The sequence below is a fragment of the Staurois parvus genome, unplaced genomic scaffold (genome assembly GCF_062004578.1).
Source record: "Staurois parvus isolate SC_StPar_1 unplaced genomic scaffold, SC_StPar_1.0 ptg000157l, whole genome shotgun sequence".
In the NCBI taxonomy this organism is placed as follows: domain Eukaryota; kingdom Metazoa; phylum Chordata; class Amphibia; order Anura; family Ranidae; genus Staurois; species Staurois parvus.
The window spans coordinates 5,625,020-5,643,855 of record NW_028317953.1 but is presented as its reverse complement, the minus strand read 5'-3'; the positions used below and the strand labels follow the sequence as shown (position 1 = coordinate 5,643,855).

At 42.9% G+C, this 18,836-nt stretch overlaps 1 protein-coding gene across 2 annotated transcripts in view; it reads right to left on the bottom strand.

Moving 5' to 3' along the window:
- KCTD1 (potassium channel tetramerization domain containing 1) overlaps positions 1–18,836 on the bottom strand; it is a 190,977-nt gene that overhangs the window by 101,628 nt on the left and 70,513 nt on the right. Inside the window, exon 1 of one of the 2 annotated variants that reach the window (XM_089675702.1) lies at positions 15,641–15,720. The exons of the other annotated variant lie outside the window; for it this stretch is intronic. Within the exon in view, the coding sequence (XP_089531828.1) occupies positions 15,641–15,655 (15 nt within the window). The 5' untranslated portion in view covers positions 15,656–15,720. Of the gene's footprint in view, positions 1–15,640; positions 15,721–18,836 lie in introns of those variants that run through there. 2 annotated transcript variants of the gene reach the window in all.

The following is an 18,836-nucleotide window of genomic DNA, read 5'->3' as shown; positions in this document are numbered from 1 at the left end:
ATGGACAGTCCCGAGGCACCCTTTACAATTATGGACAGTCCCGAGAAACCTTTTAAAATTATGGACAGGCCCGAGAAACTCTTTAAAATTATGGACAGTCCCGAGAAACTTTTTAAAATTATGGACAGTCCTGAGAAACTCTTTAAAATTATGGACAGGCCTGAGACACCCTTTAAAATTAGGGACAGTCCTGAGGCACCCCATTCTAAAATGTGAAAACTATTCTAATAGCTTTACATAATGCAGCAGTTTTTCTCCATCACTGAGCTAATGGGACCCCCAGCACTGATGGACAGGGGCAGGAGAGGTTCAAACTAGGATGCTGTGTAGGCAGCTGACATCCTCCTTATTAATTGATGATGTCATTGGTTGTCAGGACGCTGGCGGCTAGAAGGTCGTAATGGTGTACAATGAAATCCTGTGGCTTTGTGTAACTAAAAGGCAGGCTTGTTCCACCCTGGCTGGTATACAAGGTTTGGGCAGTTTTTAGACATTTTGCCAAGGCACCCCTGAAGAAACCTCAAAGTAGCCCAGGGTGCCTGGGCACCCTGGTTGAGAAAGGTTGCTCTACACATCATCATCACACCAATCTCCTTCAACCCAGAGCTCTGTCTGTTTGGAGGGGGTTTATTCCAGGTGGACATCGCTCAGCAGAGTTTTGATCCCTTCGTGAAGCTGGCCGTACACAAAGTCAACGTCAGCCAATCCCCGATCAGTCATCCGAAATTCATCCTGTGGGTGGTCTCACCACTACCTGGTTCAACTAATGCTGACTTGTGTTCAACAATGGCCAGAGATGGATCGGAATTCAGCAGGGGCCAGATAAACTTCGATCGTCCATTGATCGACTTTTCATAAATGGGCTTATTGGAAAATGTTGTTTCAAACAGCACATGCAGCCAATCAGCGAATACGCTGATCGGTGTATTCTGACCGCAGGAGAGTCCCACAGTCAGAATACGTTGGGGTTGATTTACTAAAACTGGAGAGTGGAAAATCTGGTGCAGCTCTGCATGGTAGCCATTCAGCTTCTAACTTTAGCTTGCTCAATTAAAGTGATATTAAAGGAGAAGTACAGCCAAAGCTGGTTTGGCTGTACTGTGGATCACAGGAGTGCAGTTCATTGCCATTTTCAGCCGAGAGTGGGCTAAAGTCCTCTGTTAGCTGACGTCACTCAGCCAGTGAATGCTGGGGAAAGATCGTGACTTTATAGTGACACTAAAGCTTCTTCATTTATATTTTTAATAGCAAACATGTCTATATTTACCTGCTCTGTGCAATGGTTTTGCACAGAGCATCCCCGATCCTCTTCTTTTTGTGTCCTTGCCGGAAGTCCTTGCTCCTCCCCTGCAAGCAATGCTCCCAGGGAAAGCTGCTCTCCCTGAGGGCATAGCTGCATGCTCATCCCTGAGCTGCTGCTCTATGCATTCATAAGACACAGAGCCGCAGCATAGAATGCACAAAGGTAAAAGAACCTTGAGCCTTTAGAACCACTTTAACCACTTGCCCTCCTAAGGAATTACCCCCCTTCCTGACCAGGCCTCTTTTTGCTACTCGGCGCTGCAGTAATTCAACTGATAATTGCGCGGTCATGCAATGCTGCACCCAAACAAAATTTATGTCCTTTTTCACACAAATAGAGCTTTATTTCGGTGGTATTTGATCACCTGTGCGCTTTTTATTTTTCACGCTATAAACAAAAAAAGACCAAAAATTTTGAAGAAAAATGATATTTTTTACTTTCAGCTATAAAAAATATATAGTAAACTCAAAGTTAGTTATAAATTTAGGCCAAAATGTATTCTACTACATGTTTTTGGTAAAAAAAATCCCAATAAGTGTATATTGATTGCTTTGTGTGAAAGTTATAGCGTCTACAAACTATGGTATAGGTAGATACTGCAATTTATGCCATTGTTTTGCTATACAGCGCTGCGCTAGTTTAACGGACAATTGCACGGTCATGCAATATGGTACATAAATTAAATTTACATCCTTTTTTTCCCACAAATTGAGCTTTCTTTTGGATGTATTTGACCGCCTGTGCGTTTTTTATTTTTTGCGCTATGAAAAAAAAAGACTGACAATTTTGAGAAAAAAACAATATTTTGGACTTTTTGCTATAAAACATGTCCAGTAAAAAAATGTAAAAATCAAATTTAGTCATAAATTTCTGCCAAAATGTATTCTGCAACATGTCTTTGCTTAAAAAAAATCCCAATACATGTAAATTAATTGGTTTCCGTGAAAGTTATAGCGTCTACAAATGGGGGGAAAGATACTGGGATTTTTTTTCATTATACTAATAATGGCGGCAATCAGCGACTTATGGCGGTGATTAGTGATTTATGACAGTGATCAGCGACTTATGGCGGGACTGCAGGACTGCGGAGGACATTTTGACACTGGGGGGGAACTGACTTGGGGTCACTGACATCCCCAGTAGCACCAATACAGTGATCAGTGCACAAAAAAAAAACACTGACACTGTACTAATGGCACTGGGGAGGATGGGGTTAACTTTTATTAGATAATGAAAGGGTTAACTGTGTGAGGGGAGTGTTTTACTAATGGGTTGGGGGGGGGTGTACTTCACAGGAACACGCTGATCCCCAGAGATAAGGTCTTCTCTCAGGTTCAGAGTGCTCTGAACGGACAGATAGCAGAGCTGCAATGTAAACACTGCAGCCGTGCTATCTGTCAGTGATTACTTGTAATCGCCAGCACCCGGCGGCTAATGACCCGCCGGGAGCCGGTGATGTACACCCGCTGCCACAATCAGCGGGACAGGTAGGGCGGGCACGCGCCTCACGCGCGCCCCCTACCTGTTTTGCACAGCGACGTTAAAAGACGGCGCTGTGCGTACAGGTGCCGCCCTGCCGCAGTAAAAACACTGTGACGGGTCGACAAGTGGTTAAAGTCAGGATCCACCCAGATGTCTGGACCACCAGCCTCTTAGCAAGCCGACTCTTGTGATGTTTCCAAAAAAGCACAAATATGGTTTCACATACGTTGTGGAGTGCTGTACCCTCTAAGGAGTGATCCACAATCAGATCACTTTTCAGACTGCATTTGACAGGCAGTGAGGAGGAATCATAGTTCTTCTTCAATGCCTGAATTAACCCTATAAATGTGTACTACCGCAACAGAATTGCGTGCTTTGCACGCAGTTGCGGTGCAGCGCAGTTGAACTCAGATCGAGTTTGAGAAGTGGTGCTGCTTTGCAAACTCTGCACCCTAGGTTAAAAATTCTGCAGACACAATGCTCTGGATGTGAACAACCCCATTCAATTGTTATTTTACAGTTTGGGTGTTAAAACAGCATCTCAGCCGCCTGTTTTTACTGGCCACCTGTCTGAAAATGACAGTGGGCTCCATTCACTAAATGGTATGTACGACTTTAAGAAATGCGTTAAAATATCGCTTAGTGTTTTTCAAAAAGTTTTTGGCATTCACAAGAACACACTTCTAGAATACCGCATGCAGTATTTGTCCAAAATATGCAGTATTTATCTCATGAAATCATGCTGTATTTTATCATGTGATATCCAGTGGGATGGATACAGTGGAGAATGATTAGAACCCCTGTCAATTTTTTTTTTTGCTAATAAAGAGGTAAAATGGTTTACACAGTAGAAATATACCAACTCACAAAGTCAGCATATGTAATAATACAAAAGAAAAAAACTGATTAGAATACCAGGCAAAGGGAAGCTGCTTTCACAGGACACGTGGCGTATCAAAAACAACTAAGCTAAATTAAAGTGGCAATCCAGTTAAACAAAAAAATAAAATAGAAGTCAGGTACTACAAAAACTGTAGCTGCTGACTTTTAAAAGATAGGCAATTACCTGTCCTACGATCCAGTGGTGCACTCACCGCAGACGGTTTCACCAGCCACCATCACTTCCTGGCGCAGGCATCTTAAGTGTGGGCACTCAGCTGTGACAGCTTGCAGCTTCATGCACGGGTAGAGCTGTGCCTTGTGAATGGTCGATCCCGTAGTCTTCTGGGACCTGTTACATGTCCCAAAAGACTACGTAGAGGGAGGGGGGGAGGACAACTTCCGCTTTGAATCACCTAAGAGATCGCAGTGGAAGTGGGTCAAAATCAGGTACCCGCTCCCATAAGGTGCCAATTCCTCACAGGGAGCAGGGGATTAGTACTTAAAGCAGAACTTCCCCTTTTGGGTGGAGCTCCACTTAGAGTAAATACAATATATCTTTATAAATGTCAAATACTGAATGGAAATAGTTTAAAAAAATCACACACATATATAAATACACTTCTTTTACAACACTGTCTTTTTATTGGTGGAAAAAGGGTATTTATATATGTGTGTGATTTTTTTAAAACTATTTCCATTCAATATTTGACATTTATAAAGATATTTTGCATTTACTTAACCACTTGTCTACCGGGCACTTTCACCCCCTTCCTGCCTAGGCCAATTTTCAGCTTTCAGCGCTGTCGCACTTTGAACGACAATTGTGCGGTCATGCAACACTATACCCATATGACATTTTTTTAGCATTTTTTTTGAGACAGATAGAGCTTTCTTTTGGTGGTATTTAATCACCACTGGGTTTTTCATTTTTTGCTAAGCAAACCAAAAACAACTGAAAATTTTGAAAAAAAAAGTTTTTTGCTTAGTTTCTGTTATAAAATTTTGTAATTTTTCTCCTTCAATGATGTGCGCGAATGAGGCTGCAGTGATGGGCACTGATGGGCACTGATAGGCAGCATTGATGGGCACTAATGAGGAGGCACTGATAGATGGCACTGATGAGCATTGACAGGCATCACTGGTGGACATTGACAGACATCACTGATAGGCAGTACTCATATATGGCACTGATAGGCAGCACTGGGTGGCACTGATTGGCAGTTTTCATAGGCGGCACTGACTGTTATTGATAGTTGGCAATGAAATGCAGCTCAGATGGGCACTGATATGTGGCATTGATGTGCACTGGTAGCCACTGATATGTGGCATTGATGTGCACTGATGGGGGGCACTGACAGGTAGCACTGGGCACTGACAGGTGGCATTGATGGACACTGACAGGTGGCACTGATGGGGCTGCACTGATGATCAGTGCCCTGATGATCAGTGTAGATGTCCCCTCTGTGGAATGCCGATTACCATCTCTCCTCTCCTCACGAGCTGTCACGCTGACAGCTCGTGAGGAGAGAAATGCCAATAACCAGCATTTGCTTATTTACATGCGATCAGCTGTGATTGGACACAGCTGATCACATGACCGAGCCAAAGTCATTGGCTCTTTCCACCGATCGCCACGCTGCGCGCCCCCGGGGACATCATATGATGTCCTCCCGGAACGAGAGAACCACCGCTGCCTGTCCGCCATTTCCTCATATGGCGCACGGGAGGCGGTTAAAGGAAAACCTTTTTTTTTTCTTAGTTTGGATAGAGTGGAGAGGTATTAGAACACCTCTTAGGTTTTTATTGCTGTCTGTCCTATATGTCCTGTTTACCATTATCCTTGAAGGTGAAATGAAAAAAAAAATCCTAAATTTTGGGTGTTACCCAGAGAAGTAATAGAGGGGAAATTTTCCAACGGGGAGACACTAGTTCTGGTGACCTGGGGGTCCCTGACGGATTCCCTTAATTTGCAGGGATTTTCTCCCACTTACTGTTTTGTCTATGGGACAGGAGGTGAAGGGAAATCTTGCAAATAGGACACAGATGGAGAAAAAAATCAGACAGGAGTTATAACCTTGGAGTTATAACCTTCCCTTACTTTATCCAAAATGAAAAATAAAGTTTTGCCTATAGTTACACTTTCAAGCAGCCTTTTTCAACCTTTTCAACATAGAGGAACTCTTGAATTAACTTTCCACTCTCTGGAAATCCCTGCTAAAAATGACTATATCAACAACCCATGATACATCAATGGGATGGTCAGTGGGAAGAATGCTCCTTACACTTGTGGTCAGTGGGAAGAATTACCCCCTTATAGATAGCTAAAAAGATCAATGATGTCAGTGGGAGCTTGTCAGTGGGAAGATATCTCTAAAAATAATTGTGAAAAAGTATCCCCACTACATATATGATGTGTTCTAACAAGGGATTAGACCATTGTGATGTGCATGTACACTGTATTATATTTAGTGGTGTGAACCTCCTGCGCTTATACTACAAATTAAAGACAAAAATTAGAGAAGTTGCTACCAGCTAATCAAATACTAATGATCCAATGCATACAATATATATAAACTGATGTAGCGCTACTCACATAATCACATCATAAATATTTCCATGAATGTATTAAACAGGTAAAAGAATATATAAATAATTCAGTGACACACTGTGTACATACTACCAAGTATGACTGAGGAAGTCACGTGGTTACCATGATGTAATGCGTAGGCCAGCATGGGGTGACGTACTTCCGGCGTTGACGCCATCTTTATACACCTTTTTACACATACCCATGCAAGTACACCCAAAAGCATGAGGTTGAAGGCTCTTTGTAGCAGGAATTACATGTGAGTGTAAATTTGGAATTACTTTACTTACTTCTTTGAAATTAAACAATATTACACTATGGGAAGCTTTATGTATATTTTTTAATGAGATATTGGCACACACTCCATACTTGTACCTGGAGAGGAAGCCACCATCATTGCGCATACCCCAGAGAGGGAGATCTTTTTGCAGGGAGAGGTTTAACCAGCAGAGGAAATATATGCTTGGAGGATCTGATGGTGTGATCCCAAAAAACGCTTTGATCCATATGGGTCGAAGTTATAAGGTGAGAGGCCAATCTTGCCACCTTTTGGATTTTGGTGCTGGTTACCCACAGTCACTACACATTAGCACGAGTGTTTATTTTTTCTTGGATTAAGTGGTGTAGACAGCACCGCTCTGGACTCTGATTCACAGATCAGCCGTTTACTGTTTTTTTAGTGTGCGGTTTATCACAATACTGTTACATGGACTTTTTTTCACTTATTTTGATATATATAATTTTTTCACTATTGTTTTTTTTCACAATCGTATGTTTTATATGTCGATTATCTTTCTCTTCCTATTTGGAGTGTATTTCTTGGCATTAGTAGATATACGATTAGTTTATTTCTGCATTTTTTATGCACATTTATTAGCTTTGCATGTTTATGCGGGTTTTTCTTAGTTGAGCCTATATTGATATAGACTCACCACTTACAAGTCCCAGTTGGACTACCATTCACTATCGCCTTCTTATCCTGCTTAGGATATATCCACGTTTGTCAAGTAATATATGGTTTCACGTATTATATAGATGTGCGTTGTTTCACTGGTCTTTCACTTGTTGATCTAATAGGATTATAGCACGTTTATAGAGATCTGGGTTTTGACCCCTATAGGATCCCATCACTTGGTAGTATGTACACAGTGTGTCACTGAATTATTTATATATTCTTTTACCTGTTTAAAACATTCATGGTAATATTTATGATGTGATTATGTGAGTAGCGCTACATCAGTTTATATATATTGTATGTATTATGTTTGGAGTGACTGAGAGTATTTTTGCAGCAAGTGATGTATATGCTTGTATATAAACAAAAAAAGTCTCTAAAAATCTGGAAAAATGACAGGAGAAAATAAGTATATTTTACTACATGTAATGGGGGTGGATTTACTAAAGGAACTTAGACTGAGGACTTTGCAAAGTTGCTCCAGAGGTTAGTAAATGAGGGGGAACTCTACTGATTTCCATCATCCAATCATGTGCAAGCAAAAAATGCTGTTTGTTTTCCTTGCATGCGATTGGGTATTCTTTGTAAAGTGAAGCTTTATCTCATTTACTGAGCTCTGGAGCAACTTGCAAAGTGCACAGTCTATTTGCTCTAAAGTAGAACTAAAGGCATCTTTTCCCATTGTGGACAGAGTAAGGGAGGGTTACAACCCCTGTAAGCTTTTTATTGTTGTTTTTTTCCTGTGTCCCATTGGGGAGACACTGAGATTTCACTTCCTGTCCCATAGCCAGAACAAGAAGTGAGAGTAAATCCCTCCAACCAGTGTCCCCATTTGAAAATTTCTTCATTACTGTTCTGCGGACAATCCGAAATTTGGGATTTCCTTTTACGTTCACTTTCAATGATAACGGTAAACAGGACAAATCGAGAGGGTTAATCTCCCTAATGAGGGCACAGAGAGCAATAAAAACCCAACAGGTGTTCTAATCATTCTGCTTTCTATCCAAAACTGAAAAAAAGTTTCTCCTTTAGCTATACTTTAAGTAAATCAACCCCAATGATTTCCATATTTAGACTTCTATGCATTACTGTTGAAAGAAATGATCCAAAAAATGAGACTACTCAAAATTGGCTGTTACATATTTAGTTCCTTAAATACCACATACCTAGACATCTATATAAATATCACATACATTTAATTATTTATTTACTTTTGTGAATTGACTTTATTGCCTTTTCATGTGGTACTTACAGAACATTTTGCAGTAAATACCACAAAACAGCATAGTTAATTGACAACTTCAGGATCACATGTGATATTCAAGGAAAATGTGACCAGACACCTAAATACTTCATGCAATCTGCTTTAGTGAATGGAGTCCAGTATCACACGTGATATTCATTAGCAAATTGACCCCCATGTTTGATCACACAGGTCACACTTAGATAAGGCCAGCTACCTTCTCTTACTACTGAAGTGAGATATTTTTCTAGAAGGCTTAATATGCACCTAAGCTTTTTGTGACCGATTAGCCAAACGTAGGTAATTTTTAATTTTTTTAACGCAAATACACAGTACTGATCTGGGTCATCTCCTTATGAAGTCAGGTCACATAGCACATTTAAAATGATTATGACTCTTCTCGCTATTTCATAATGACAAAAATCACCAAACGCTTATAGCTAATGTAAGTCACACAGCCTAGAGGCACCGTTACTTTAGAGCCCTGTGGTAGAAAAGCTACTCAAGAACTCTGATCAGCAGCAGTTAAATAAGTTGCAGAGACTCATTACATTTCTTATAGAACTCCAGTACAATAACATTTTTACAAGCCACAAAATAAATCTCTTTTTTCTCTCTGAACATTGAAGGTAATGTTTAGCGAGGATTATACTTTCTGTTCAAGCTCCTCTATTTATAAGGCAACTTGAATAATTACCTTGCAGACGAGTTAAGGCTCTGAATTATATTTATTGTTGCATATATGTATATGGGAAATACAGTGTCCGCCCTCAATGTATTCCACTTTCCACAGAGTTCTCTCCTTACATAGGCCTTCTTATCAAATAGAGACAGATTACATTGGAAGGACCAAGGCGGACACTACCCATAAAATGTTACACAAGCCTGCTGTCACAATCTAGATATGTGTTTGTCATTTGCAATAAACAATGTACATAGCCATCTTATAATACTCTATATGTGTGCCTCAGTAAGGATCATAGTTATCCCTATATGGTATCAGCCACACTACAAAATAAAATCTGTAATATACAGCACCATGAAAGCATGGCTGGTAACATAGTGAACTTAATTAGCACTTTTTTTTAAACTGTGCAGGCTAACAACATATACTACATAACAAAGGATTCTTAGCTCAGATTTCAGCTTGAGCTACTGAGCTATGTAAGCTGCATTTTCTTTTTAGCAGAAGGTAAGGAAACTAGAAAGTGTGAGAAGTCTAAAGTTTCTGACTCAGAAGGAGAATACAAAATATAGTATGTATTATTTACCTGATTTTAATTTTTTATTTAGTCCTTACCATAATAAAAATGTACATATCCACTATTAATTTATTTTTAAATACAACTATATATAACATTCAGATGCATATTCAACTTTATTTCACCTTCCCCAGAAAAATTATATGCCTCACTGACCTCAGATCAGCCCTTGCTGCTTCCTAATCTGTAACCTAAACCTTGTCCACAATTATTTTGCTTTCCTGGAGCTAGGTTGCCTATCATAGAATGCATTGGAGACCCTGTCTCTTTGCAGCCTTTAAAGGACACAGATTTTCCAAAATAAGCTATAGAAAAACGTGAATGCACAGTACAGCATGGTCCAATTTCAAGAAAACTGGTAATACAGCGTTGGACACAATGTAGTCCACAACTTTGGGAACAGCATGGTGGCCTGGTGATATTTGTAATGACGCATATTCTTGTGATGGAAGAGGGGTGGTTGAGTCAAAGTTATCTGGGTGTATAGTTATATTTTAGCACATGGTTAACCTGGTTCTGTTTTTACTTAGCAGACTAAAGAGCACATAATAGTGCTCACATAGTGCTGTTATAGTTGAGTAGAGATGCACCAATACCCTTTTTTCATCGGTGAGTACGACTACTGATACTTTTGGTCAAGTACTCACCGATACCAAGTGCCGATACTTTGTGGTGGGATTTGCATCAATAGAAAATGTATGGATTCAAATTGCACCGTAAAGTATAGCATGCGATTTGAACAGGAATGCAATTCCTGTGCAAATCGCATGCTATTTCCCCACTGCTCCTGTGTGAACCCAGGCTTGTCATGGCCAAAGTTCACACAGGAGTGGTGCAAGAACATTTCCCACAGCGGACAGTGGGAGAGAAGGGCTTGTAGGGATGTATACCATGGTGGCAGATGCTCCATATTCTCAGCTGTAGGAGAGGAGAGAAAGCAGCATGAAAGTAAAAAACCTTCTGTATGTAGCAGTGCCCCCAGCCCATTCAATACTTACCTGGGCCTCTTCGCAATCCAGCGATGTGAATGACAGCCTCGGCTGTCCCCTGTCTCTGCCTCATTAGCTGAGACAGCAAGTTGCTTACTGTGGGGGCATCCAACAGGAGGGAGGGGCCAGGAGAGCCTGCGGGGGACCCAAGAAGAGGAGGATCCAGGCTGCTCTGTGCACAACCATTGCACCCAGCAGGTAAGTATAGCATGTTTGTTATTTTAAAAAAAACAAACAAAAAACAATTAACCTTTAGAATCGCTTTAATCTTTTATCCTCATCATGGGAGATCTTCAGAGCAGCCAGGAGACCTGGTGGTCAGAGCAGCCAGGAGACCTGGTGGTGTCTGCAGGCTGTGGAGTTGGGAGCAGTTCTACAGGGGAGAGGAGATATTTCTGCAACAAGCTAAGCTAAGCTTTCAGAGGGGGCTGAGAGTCCCTAGCCCGTAAGGGGCAGTTGCTACTGGTCTGTAATGATTGACCACTTTCAAGGAAAAGAACAGTCCAGGATCTGTTTCTGTAAGTAGGAAAGAAGTTATCCATGTGTGTTGATTCAGTCAAGCTGGGCATCCCATAATTCCTGTTACCCTATCCAAGTTATTTCCCCTAAGAAAAAAAAAAACCAAGCTCATGGACTCTTCAATGACTGTGGATGCAAGTGTGGAAAAATGCATGTTCCCCGACATGTGCAAAGCTTAGAGGGACGCTGAAACAATGTCCCTCAAGAGGGTAGTGCTACACAAAGAAATGTTCCATACTGCCTTACTAGTTAACGAGGCCACTCACAGAACTTTATCTGCATATTACTTAGGGTCTACCGATATTTGTTTTTTTAATGTAATTTTTTTTTTAAGAAAAAGACAAGACAATACAAAAAAATAAGGAAAAGGTATGTCTCAATAAAGAGAAATAGAAATTGACAGAATCACAGGGAAAACTCAAGTATTCCAATGTCGCTAACACATAAACATAAAAGATACATAAATCTCTATTACAAACTGAAGATTAGCAACAGATCAAACCAACCTGAGGCCAGCGATACAAACAACCAATAATATCCAGGGTCAGCAACTTAAAACCTTATTGCAATAAAGAAACAGGACAACCACGTCTAGGTCATTGGCTATGGCATTTAAGGAAAAAACAGTAAGTAACAATGTAAACAGAGGTCAGCAAACCCCTACAGCCGCCCAGTAAATATTATGGTGGCATGAAGGGGAAATCAGGATTGCTGGTGCACCTGGACAAGGTGTTTGAAGGAGGGGTCTGCGAGAGCCAGCAGGGCCTCATCTAAGCTAGAGTAGGGTGCAGGCATCTTCTAGCTTAGATGTATTGCCTCCAGGGAGCCCAAGTAGCATTAAAACGGTCCTGGTAGCTCTGCAGGTGACAATCCATTCTTCAGCCTCCAACATCTCCGTCACCTTCCCAATCCAGTCAGCCTGACTGGGACCACGAGAGCTCTTCCAATGGATGGGAACAAGGCATTTAGCAGCATTGAGGAGGTGAGGGAGAGCGCTGTGCTTATAGTGGGAAAAAAGGGATGGTGGGGGTATGAAGCAGAAAAGTTTGAGGAGAAAGGGGGAGATCTATATCCAGGATCTCCGCTATGCTCTCCCAGATTTCTACTCAAAAAGATAAGAAGACTGGGCAGTCCCACCAGATGTGAAGGAGGGTACCCCTTTGTCCACAGCCTCTCCAGCAATGGTCAGAAACATACGGGTAGATCCAGGAATTGTGGTGGGCACCCGATACCATCTGGACAACACTTTAGAGTTAGTTTCCTGAGTCTTCGTGTCAATAGAGCTAAAGTTTGTCAATCTGTAGAGATGTTGTAGCTGTTCATCTGCAAACGTTGGGAGATCACGTTCCCATTCCCTAATATGTGTTGATTTAGGAGTGGGGACTGCCGAGGCCAGTAATTTATAAATGACTGAAATCATATGTGGGGTAGGGTCATTGGCAGCCCATAAGCATTCAAAGCTAGTAAGGGTTGATATGATCTGGGTCAGGTGAGCTTGTGTGAAAAAATGACGGAGCTGATGATGGCTACAAAAATCAAAGGGGAAGCCACCAAAACATTCTCTAAAAGAGGTTAGTGTGGCCAGGGTACCTACCTCTAAGAAACGTTATAAACTAACATTCTCATCGCTCACCCACTGTCTAAGATAGGAGAGCTGTTCCCTGGGGGGGAAGGGGGGACCACGGGAAACCCCCAACTGGCACCAATGGCGAAATAGGGGGAGGCCAGTGACAGTGACCTATTCAGCCTACCCCTGACTGCAAGGACATGGATGGTCAGCGGGGAGACCCTGTCTGAGAAGCCCCTAGCGCCTCATGGAACCCAAGGTGCATAGGGCAAATTACGACCCGCCATAGTCTTTTCAAGAGATACCCAAATCTTTGTGGAAACGTGAAATCTCCAGTTGAGGATCCGCTGAAGGGCAACTGCCCTATAATGGAGCTGTATATCAGGTATGCCCAGACTGCCCGTCCACTTAGACTGTTTCAATACATGCCAGGCCAGGCGTGGTCTCTTGCCACCCCGGACAAACAAGGTAAAGAGATGACCGAGCTCAAGAAGGAAGCGTTTAGGCAAGGCGACAGGTACCATCTGCAGGAAAAAAGTATGCGGGGTAAAACGGTCATTTTGAGGACCAATCCATGTAAAAGTCACCCTATCCCATGTCTGAAAGTCGTGGAAAATTTTAATTAGCAAGGGGGTGTAATTGGAAGCATAAAGAGAATCCAATCGGTCAGTGAGGTGGATACCTAAGTACAGTGGAGCGTTGGGTGTCTAAGTGAGTGGGAATGCAGAAACAAGAGAGGAAGGAACGATGATTGGCAAAATTTCAGCCTTCATGTAATTTATCTTAAAGTTGAATACTTGGCTATAGGTATGTAGTTCCTCCAGCAGGTTTAGCAGTGAGACAGAAGGGTCTAGAGCATGAAAGAGAATGCAGTCCAAGTAGGCCGAGAGATTATGCTCTGTGGAGCCTACCAGGATTCCCCTGATATTCAGTTTTCAAGAGCAAAGTTTCAAAACAAAAGCAAACAGGAGAGGGGACAGTGGGCACCCCTGTCTCTTGCCGTTCCTGATAGGGAATACTGTAGAAAGGGATCCATTGACCTTAAATTGCGCGGATGGGGAGGTATAAAGTGCTGCAATCCAGCTTAACATATGGGGGCCCAGGCCCAACCTCTCCAAAACAGCCCTAAGAAAGCTCCAGTCCACCCTATCAAAGTGTCGATAGCAAGAATCAGATAGGGAGGGAAATGATTGTGCGTACGTGCTCAGTGAACAAGCTGGATAGCCCTTATGGAGTTGTCTCTGGCCTCACTTCTCACTATAAACCCAGTTTGGTCGGGATGGATAATTGAAGGAAGGAGGTGTTTCAACCTGTTGGCGAGAATTTTAGCAAAAATCTTTAAATCGGTATTTAGCAGGGAAATTGGGTAATAATTCTGAAGCAAAGTATGGTCCTTCCCCTCTTTCGGGAGGACAATGATGTGTGCCAATAAAGCACCAGCAGGGAAGTGACCCTGGGAGTCCAGGGAGTTAAAGAATTTGCACATATGGTATTGAAGCAAAGGGAAGAACTTCATATAGTAAGCCTTAGTAAAACCGTCAGTCCCCGGTCTTTCTCCATTGGGTAGAGACTTTACAGTCGTTAACAACTCTGTAGCGGAGATAGGCTGCTCTAATTCCACCCGTTGGTCAGGGGATAGAGTGGGGAGCCCCAAAGAGGAAAGATAGGCCTCAATGTGGGACTTCTTCTGTGAGGCATTTAAAGGAGAAGAGGCAGAATCCAAATCATACAGGACAGCATAATAATCTCAAAACGCTGAAGCAATTTTAGAGGGGTGGTGCGTCACTACAGAGGTGAGGGCAAATATGGCAGTTCAAGAGCTTAGAAAAAAGCTCATGGAGCTCCAATAGGCGTCACTGTGTGTTGGGATTGGTTTGTTGCTTATGCTGCAGCTCTGCTTTTTGTAGCACAGTAAGGATGCGATGGAAGTCTGCCTGCCTCTAGGTTTTAAGCCTTCAGCCCTGAGCAATGAGAGTACCTTGGATAACCGCCTTGTGACTTTCCCAGAGAACACCATCGCTGACCTCTCCAGTATTATCTCTGCAAAGTAATGTGTCAGAGCATCTGTGGCTTCCGCCACCGCAACAACATCATCCAAAAGGTTTTCATTCAGCCGCCATGTTCAGGCCCTGGCCGCAGAGTGGGGTAACTGAAAAGAGGCCGTGATCGGGGTATGGTTAGAGATGGTGATCTGTTCTATAGTAGAGTTCGTTAAAAATGTAAAATGGTAAGATCTACATACTGTACATTAGGTCGATTCTAGTAAAGGTATCATGCATTTTGGAGTAATAGCTATAGTCCCATTCAGATGCATGCAGGGCTCTCCAGCTATCCACCAAAGCACAGTTTTGGAGGGATTTGCAAAAGTGTTTCAGAAAAGCATAGGAATAGATTGGGTGTGTGGAGGAAGAATCCAAAGAGGGATCTAGGCTAATGTTAAAATCCCTACCCAGGATCAGTTTTCCCTCCGTAAAATCGGCCAAACGTTCCAGGACTGAGTCAAGGAAGGTAAGCTGTTAGGAGTTCAGTGCATACAGTGTAGCAAATGTATACCATTGACCCATGATGGTGCCTTTCAAGAAAACATAGTGACCCTGAGGATCTGCATAGTGATCCTCCGGTTGAAAGGGGCAGCGTTTATGGATAGCAATTGACGTACCCGAGACTTTGCTATAGGAGAATTACGAAGGCAACAGTGGGAAAAAAGATGAGTTGGAAGTTTGGGCATGGAAGTGTGGTTGAAATGTGTCTCCTGCAAGAATAGTACCTGCGCCCCCAACTGCTTCAGCTCAAGCTATAACCTATTACGTTTTTTAGGAGAGCAGAGACCACGTACATCGTAAGATATTACCTTAACCGTAGCCATGGTGGGCAAAAAAGAATGTTGTCCAGGCAACCAGACATAACGAGCCGGCCCAGACGTGGTTGACAACAACTGTACATCCTGGAAATACAAAGAAAAAATGAGCAATAGAAAATATAATAGGAAACATAAAAGAACATGTGAGCTGGGCCACAGGACATATGAGCATCTTCCTGAGGACCTGCAAAATACTACTTGCCTGACCTGGGAGGCAGGGCCAATAGGACCAGGCCACCAAGGTGGGGCAAGGCGCCCTCTGACGGACAATCACTCAGAAGGGGTGTCCCTATATGGGAATGTGGTCAGATATACTAGGTGCAACAGCACTCGCACTCCCTATAGACTATCAGGTAGAAATCATGAGAGAAAACACCTGGTGGGGGGGGAGTAAAAGTGTAAAGGACCCTGCAACAATCCTGTCCCCATCTGCACCACAACCTATACCAGCCCGACACAAGACATATTAGAAACCAAGCAGTGCGGCAACAGAAAAGGAACACATGGGAGCCAAGAGGACCCAGGGAGGGAAGGGGAGAGTTCCCCACCACCCTGACAGGCAACCCGGGAGAGAACAATAACTGTGTCCCATAGGACTGTCACTCCAGAAGTCGGTGATGAGTAGGCAAGAGGTGAAGGCACTGTACAAGGATGAAAGGGTGATAGCAGCCCCTCAGTCACTCTTGGATGCAGCAGGAGGTGGGGTTCCAGACAAAGGGCATTTGTGACCTCTGGATCGGCCTTTGGATCTTGTGGGTAGCCAGGGTGAAGGAGCTGAGGGCAGAGTGATATCAGTGGAGTAGCGCCAATCAGGAAAGTCCATCTGGGCAGGGTCCAACTGAGAAAGAAGGTGTGGAGATCATCCTCAGTGCGTAATAATGCAGATTTGCCATCTCTTTCTGCATTGAGGTTAAAGGGGAACCCCCATCTGTATGTGACACCAGCTGCACGTAGGGTATCCAGAAGAGGCCGTAGAGCCCTGCATTGTATTAATGTGCAGCAAGATAGGTCCCGATAGAAGAAGAAATGGGCCCCATCAAAATAGGATTTCTTCCAAATGCGTTGCATGATGCATTTTTTAACCGTGTATTTATGTAGTTTAAAGATGATGTCCCTACGGTTTGACTCATCCTGCGATGGAGGGACGAGAGCTCTATGGACCCTGTAAATTTCAATTGGGTCTGCAGAGAAGAGACATAAGATTTCCCTGAATATGCCCTGTAGCGTGGGTATAATGTCCTTTGCCGCCGTGGCCTCTGGCAGCCTGTGAATACGGATATTGAAACGGCGGATGCGCTTCTCATAATCATCCAATTGGCAAAGAAGGGCCTCTGTCCTCTGGTCCTGTGCCGCACATTTATCTCTAAGGAATGACAGTGCAGGGACGGGTTCCTCAAATTTTTGCTCTAGTGTTTCCAGCCTATTGCCAAGATGAGTAGTATCTGACTGCAACTGCGCAATATTTTGTTTAAGGGCTTTCTCCACTCTGCATGCAAAGCTCTCTAGATCCTCTCTGCTGGGGAGAGACTAAATGTGCTGTTTCAGGTCTCTATCCCCTGTATAGTCAGAAATATCAGAGCCCTGATCCCGAGAGGTCAATGAGCAGAGGGTAAGCTGGGGCAGCCGTGTCACCAGCCTGGGAGATGCGATCTGTGACACTGCTGGAAGCTGTGAAGGCTGGGATGTTGCCACGGCGTCGCGCCTCCGCTCAAGTTTCAGTGCGGTCTTGGAGGCCTGTCCCTTCATCTGCCCACCCTCACCAAAGAAAGTATTTATGGAGCCTCAGCCAGGAGTGGCAGTCCCACAAAACTGGGAAGAAGCTCTGCAGCAGTGGGACATCACAAGGTAAGCCGATTTTAGGGTTTTCACTGAAGTTAAAGGTTTTAATTTGATGCTCAGTCTGAATTGTCCATATTTGTGATATGGTTACTTTAACTCAATAAATTAGTTGAAAGTTTGATATTTACAAAATCAGAGACAAACCCAAATTGAATTAGTTATATTTGGTAATTTTAAAAGCACAAGGAATTATGTGAGAAGGAGGACATGGACAAAAACTGCCCTGTCCACAACTAACCCAAAAACAAATTCCACTTTAAAGTGAATTTGCATTCTTACTTTTAGACTTTCTTTATTATGTTCAGGACTAAACAAATCATTTTCAGTCTGAAAATTATGAAATATTGCATAATAATAGTTTTTTTTCCAAGCAAACAGATGACATTTCAGGCTACTTTTTAGGAGTTTATCTGTCTATTTATAGCCAATCTATTAAAAAATGAACAAAAGCCTGTTCTTTAGAGATCTGCAGCTGAAATGTATGCACTTAACTTTATGAGAGTGAGAAGGGAATTATTTGCCATTCCTATAGACAGGACACAATGATTGTGAGACAGAGAAAGTCTGACGGCATACAGTCTCTGCTGTAATTTCTTCATAAAAACCAATACTGTTCTTCCAATCAAATCTGTGTTAAGAGTGCGCCTCTTAACCGCTTAAGGACTGCCCACAGTACATTTACTGCTATAAGGCAGCCCCTGTGCGCAGCATCACGTATATATACGTGATTCACGCTCCCTCGAACTGCGCAGGCCTGGGGGGCACGCGTGCACTCCCGCCGACCCGCGGGTGCTGTGATTTGACCCCCCGAGGGATTAATCATCTGATTTAGGTCAGTGATGTTCGGCCCAAGGTGGATGATCGATCCCTGTCCTATCCTGTCCTGTGTTGACAGTTACACAGGCACAGGAAGTGATGAAATCTCTCTCTAGGCACATTCCGTCACAGAGAGAGAAGAATCAACACAAATGTAAGTAAAAGCACTACACTTTGTACACTGTGTACACTTACACAGTTAGAACACACAAGGACACATTTAACCCCTTGATCGCCCCCTCCCAGATAACCCTTTACTGCCTTTTCACCAGTGTCATTAGTACAGTGTACAGATTTTTTGCTGAGCACTGTATTAGTGTCGCTGGCGACTTCAGATAGCACTATCGTCAGTTAGCGCACCTCTCAGATAGTGTCAGATTACCCATCAGTACACCAGTAATCACATTTAACCCCCTGATTGCCAGGGACATACTCACATACACAATAAACCTCCATTGCTAGTATAATGTCTGAACTGACCAATATCTTTGATCAGATCAGCATTATACCAGCGTTCACATTAGTATAGTGT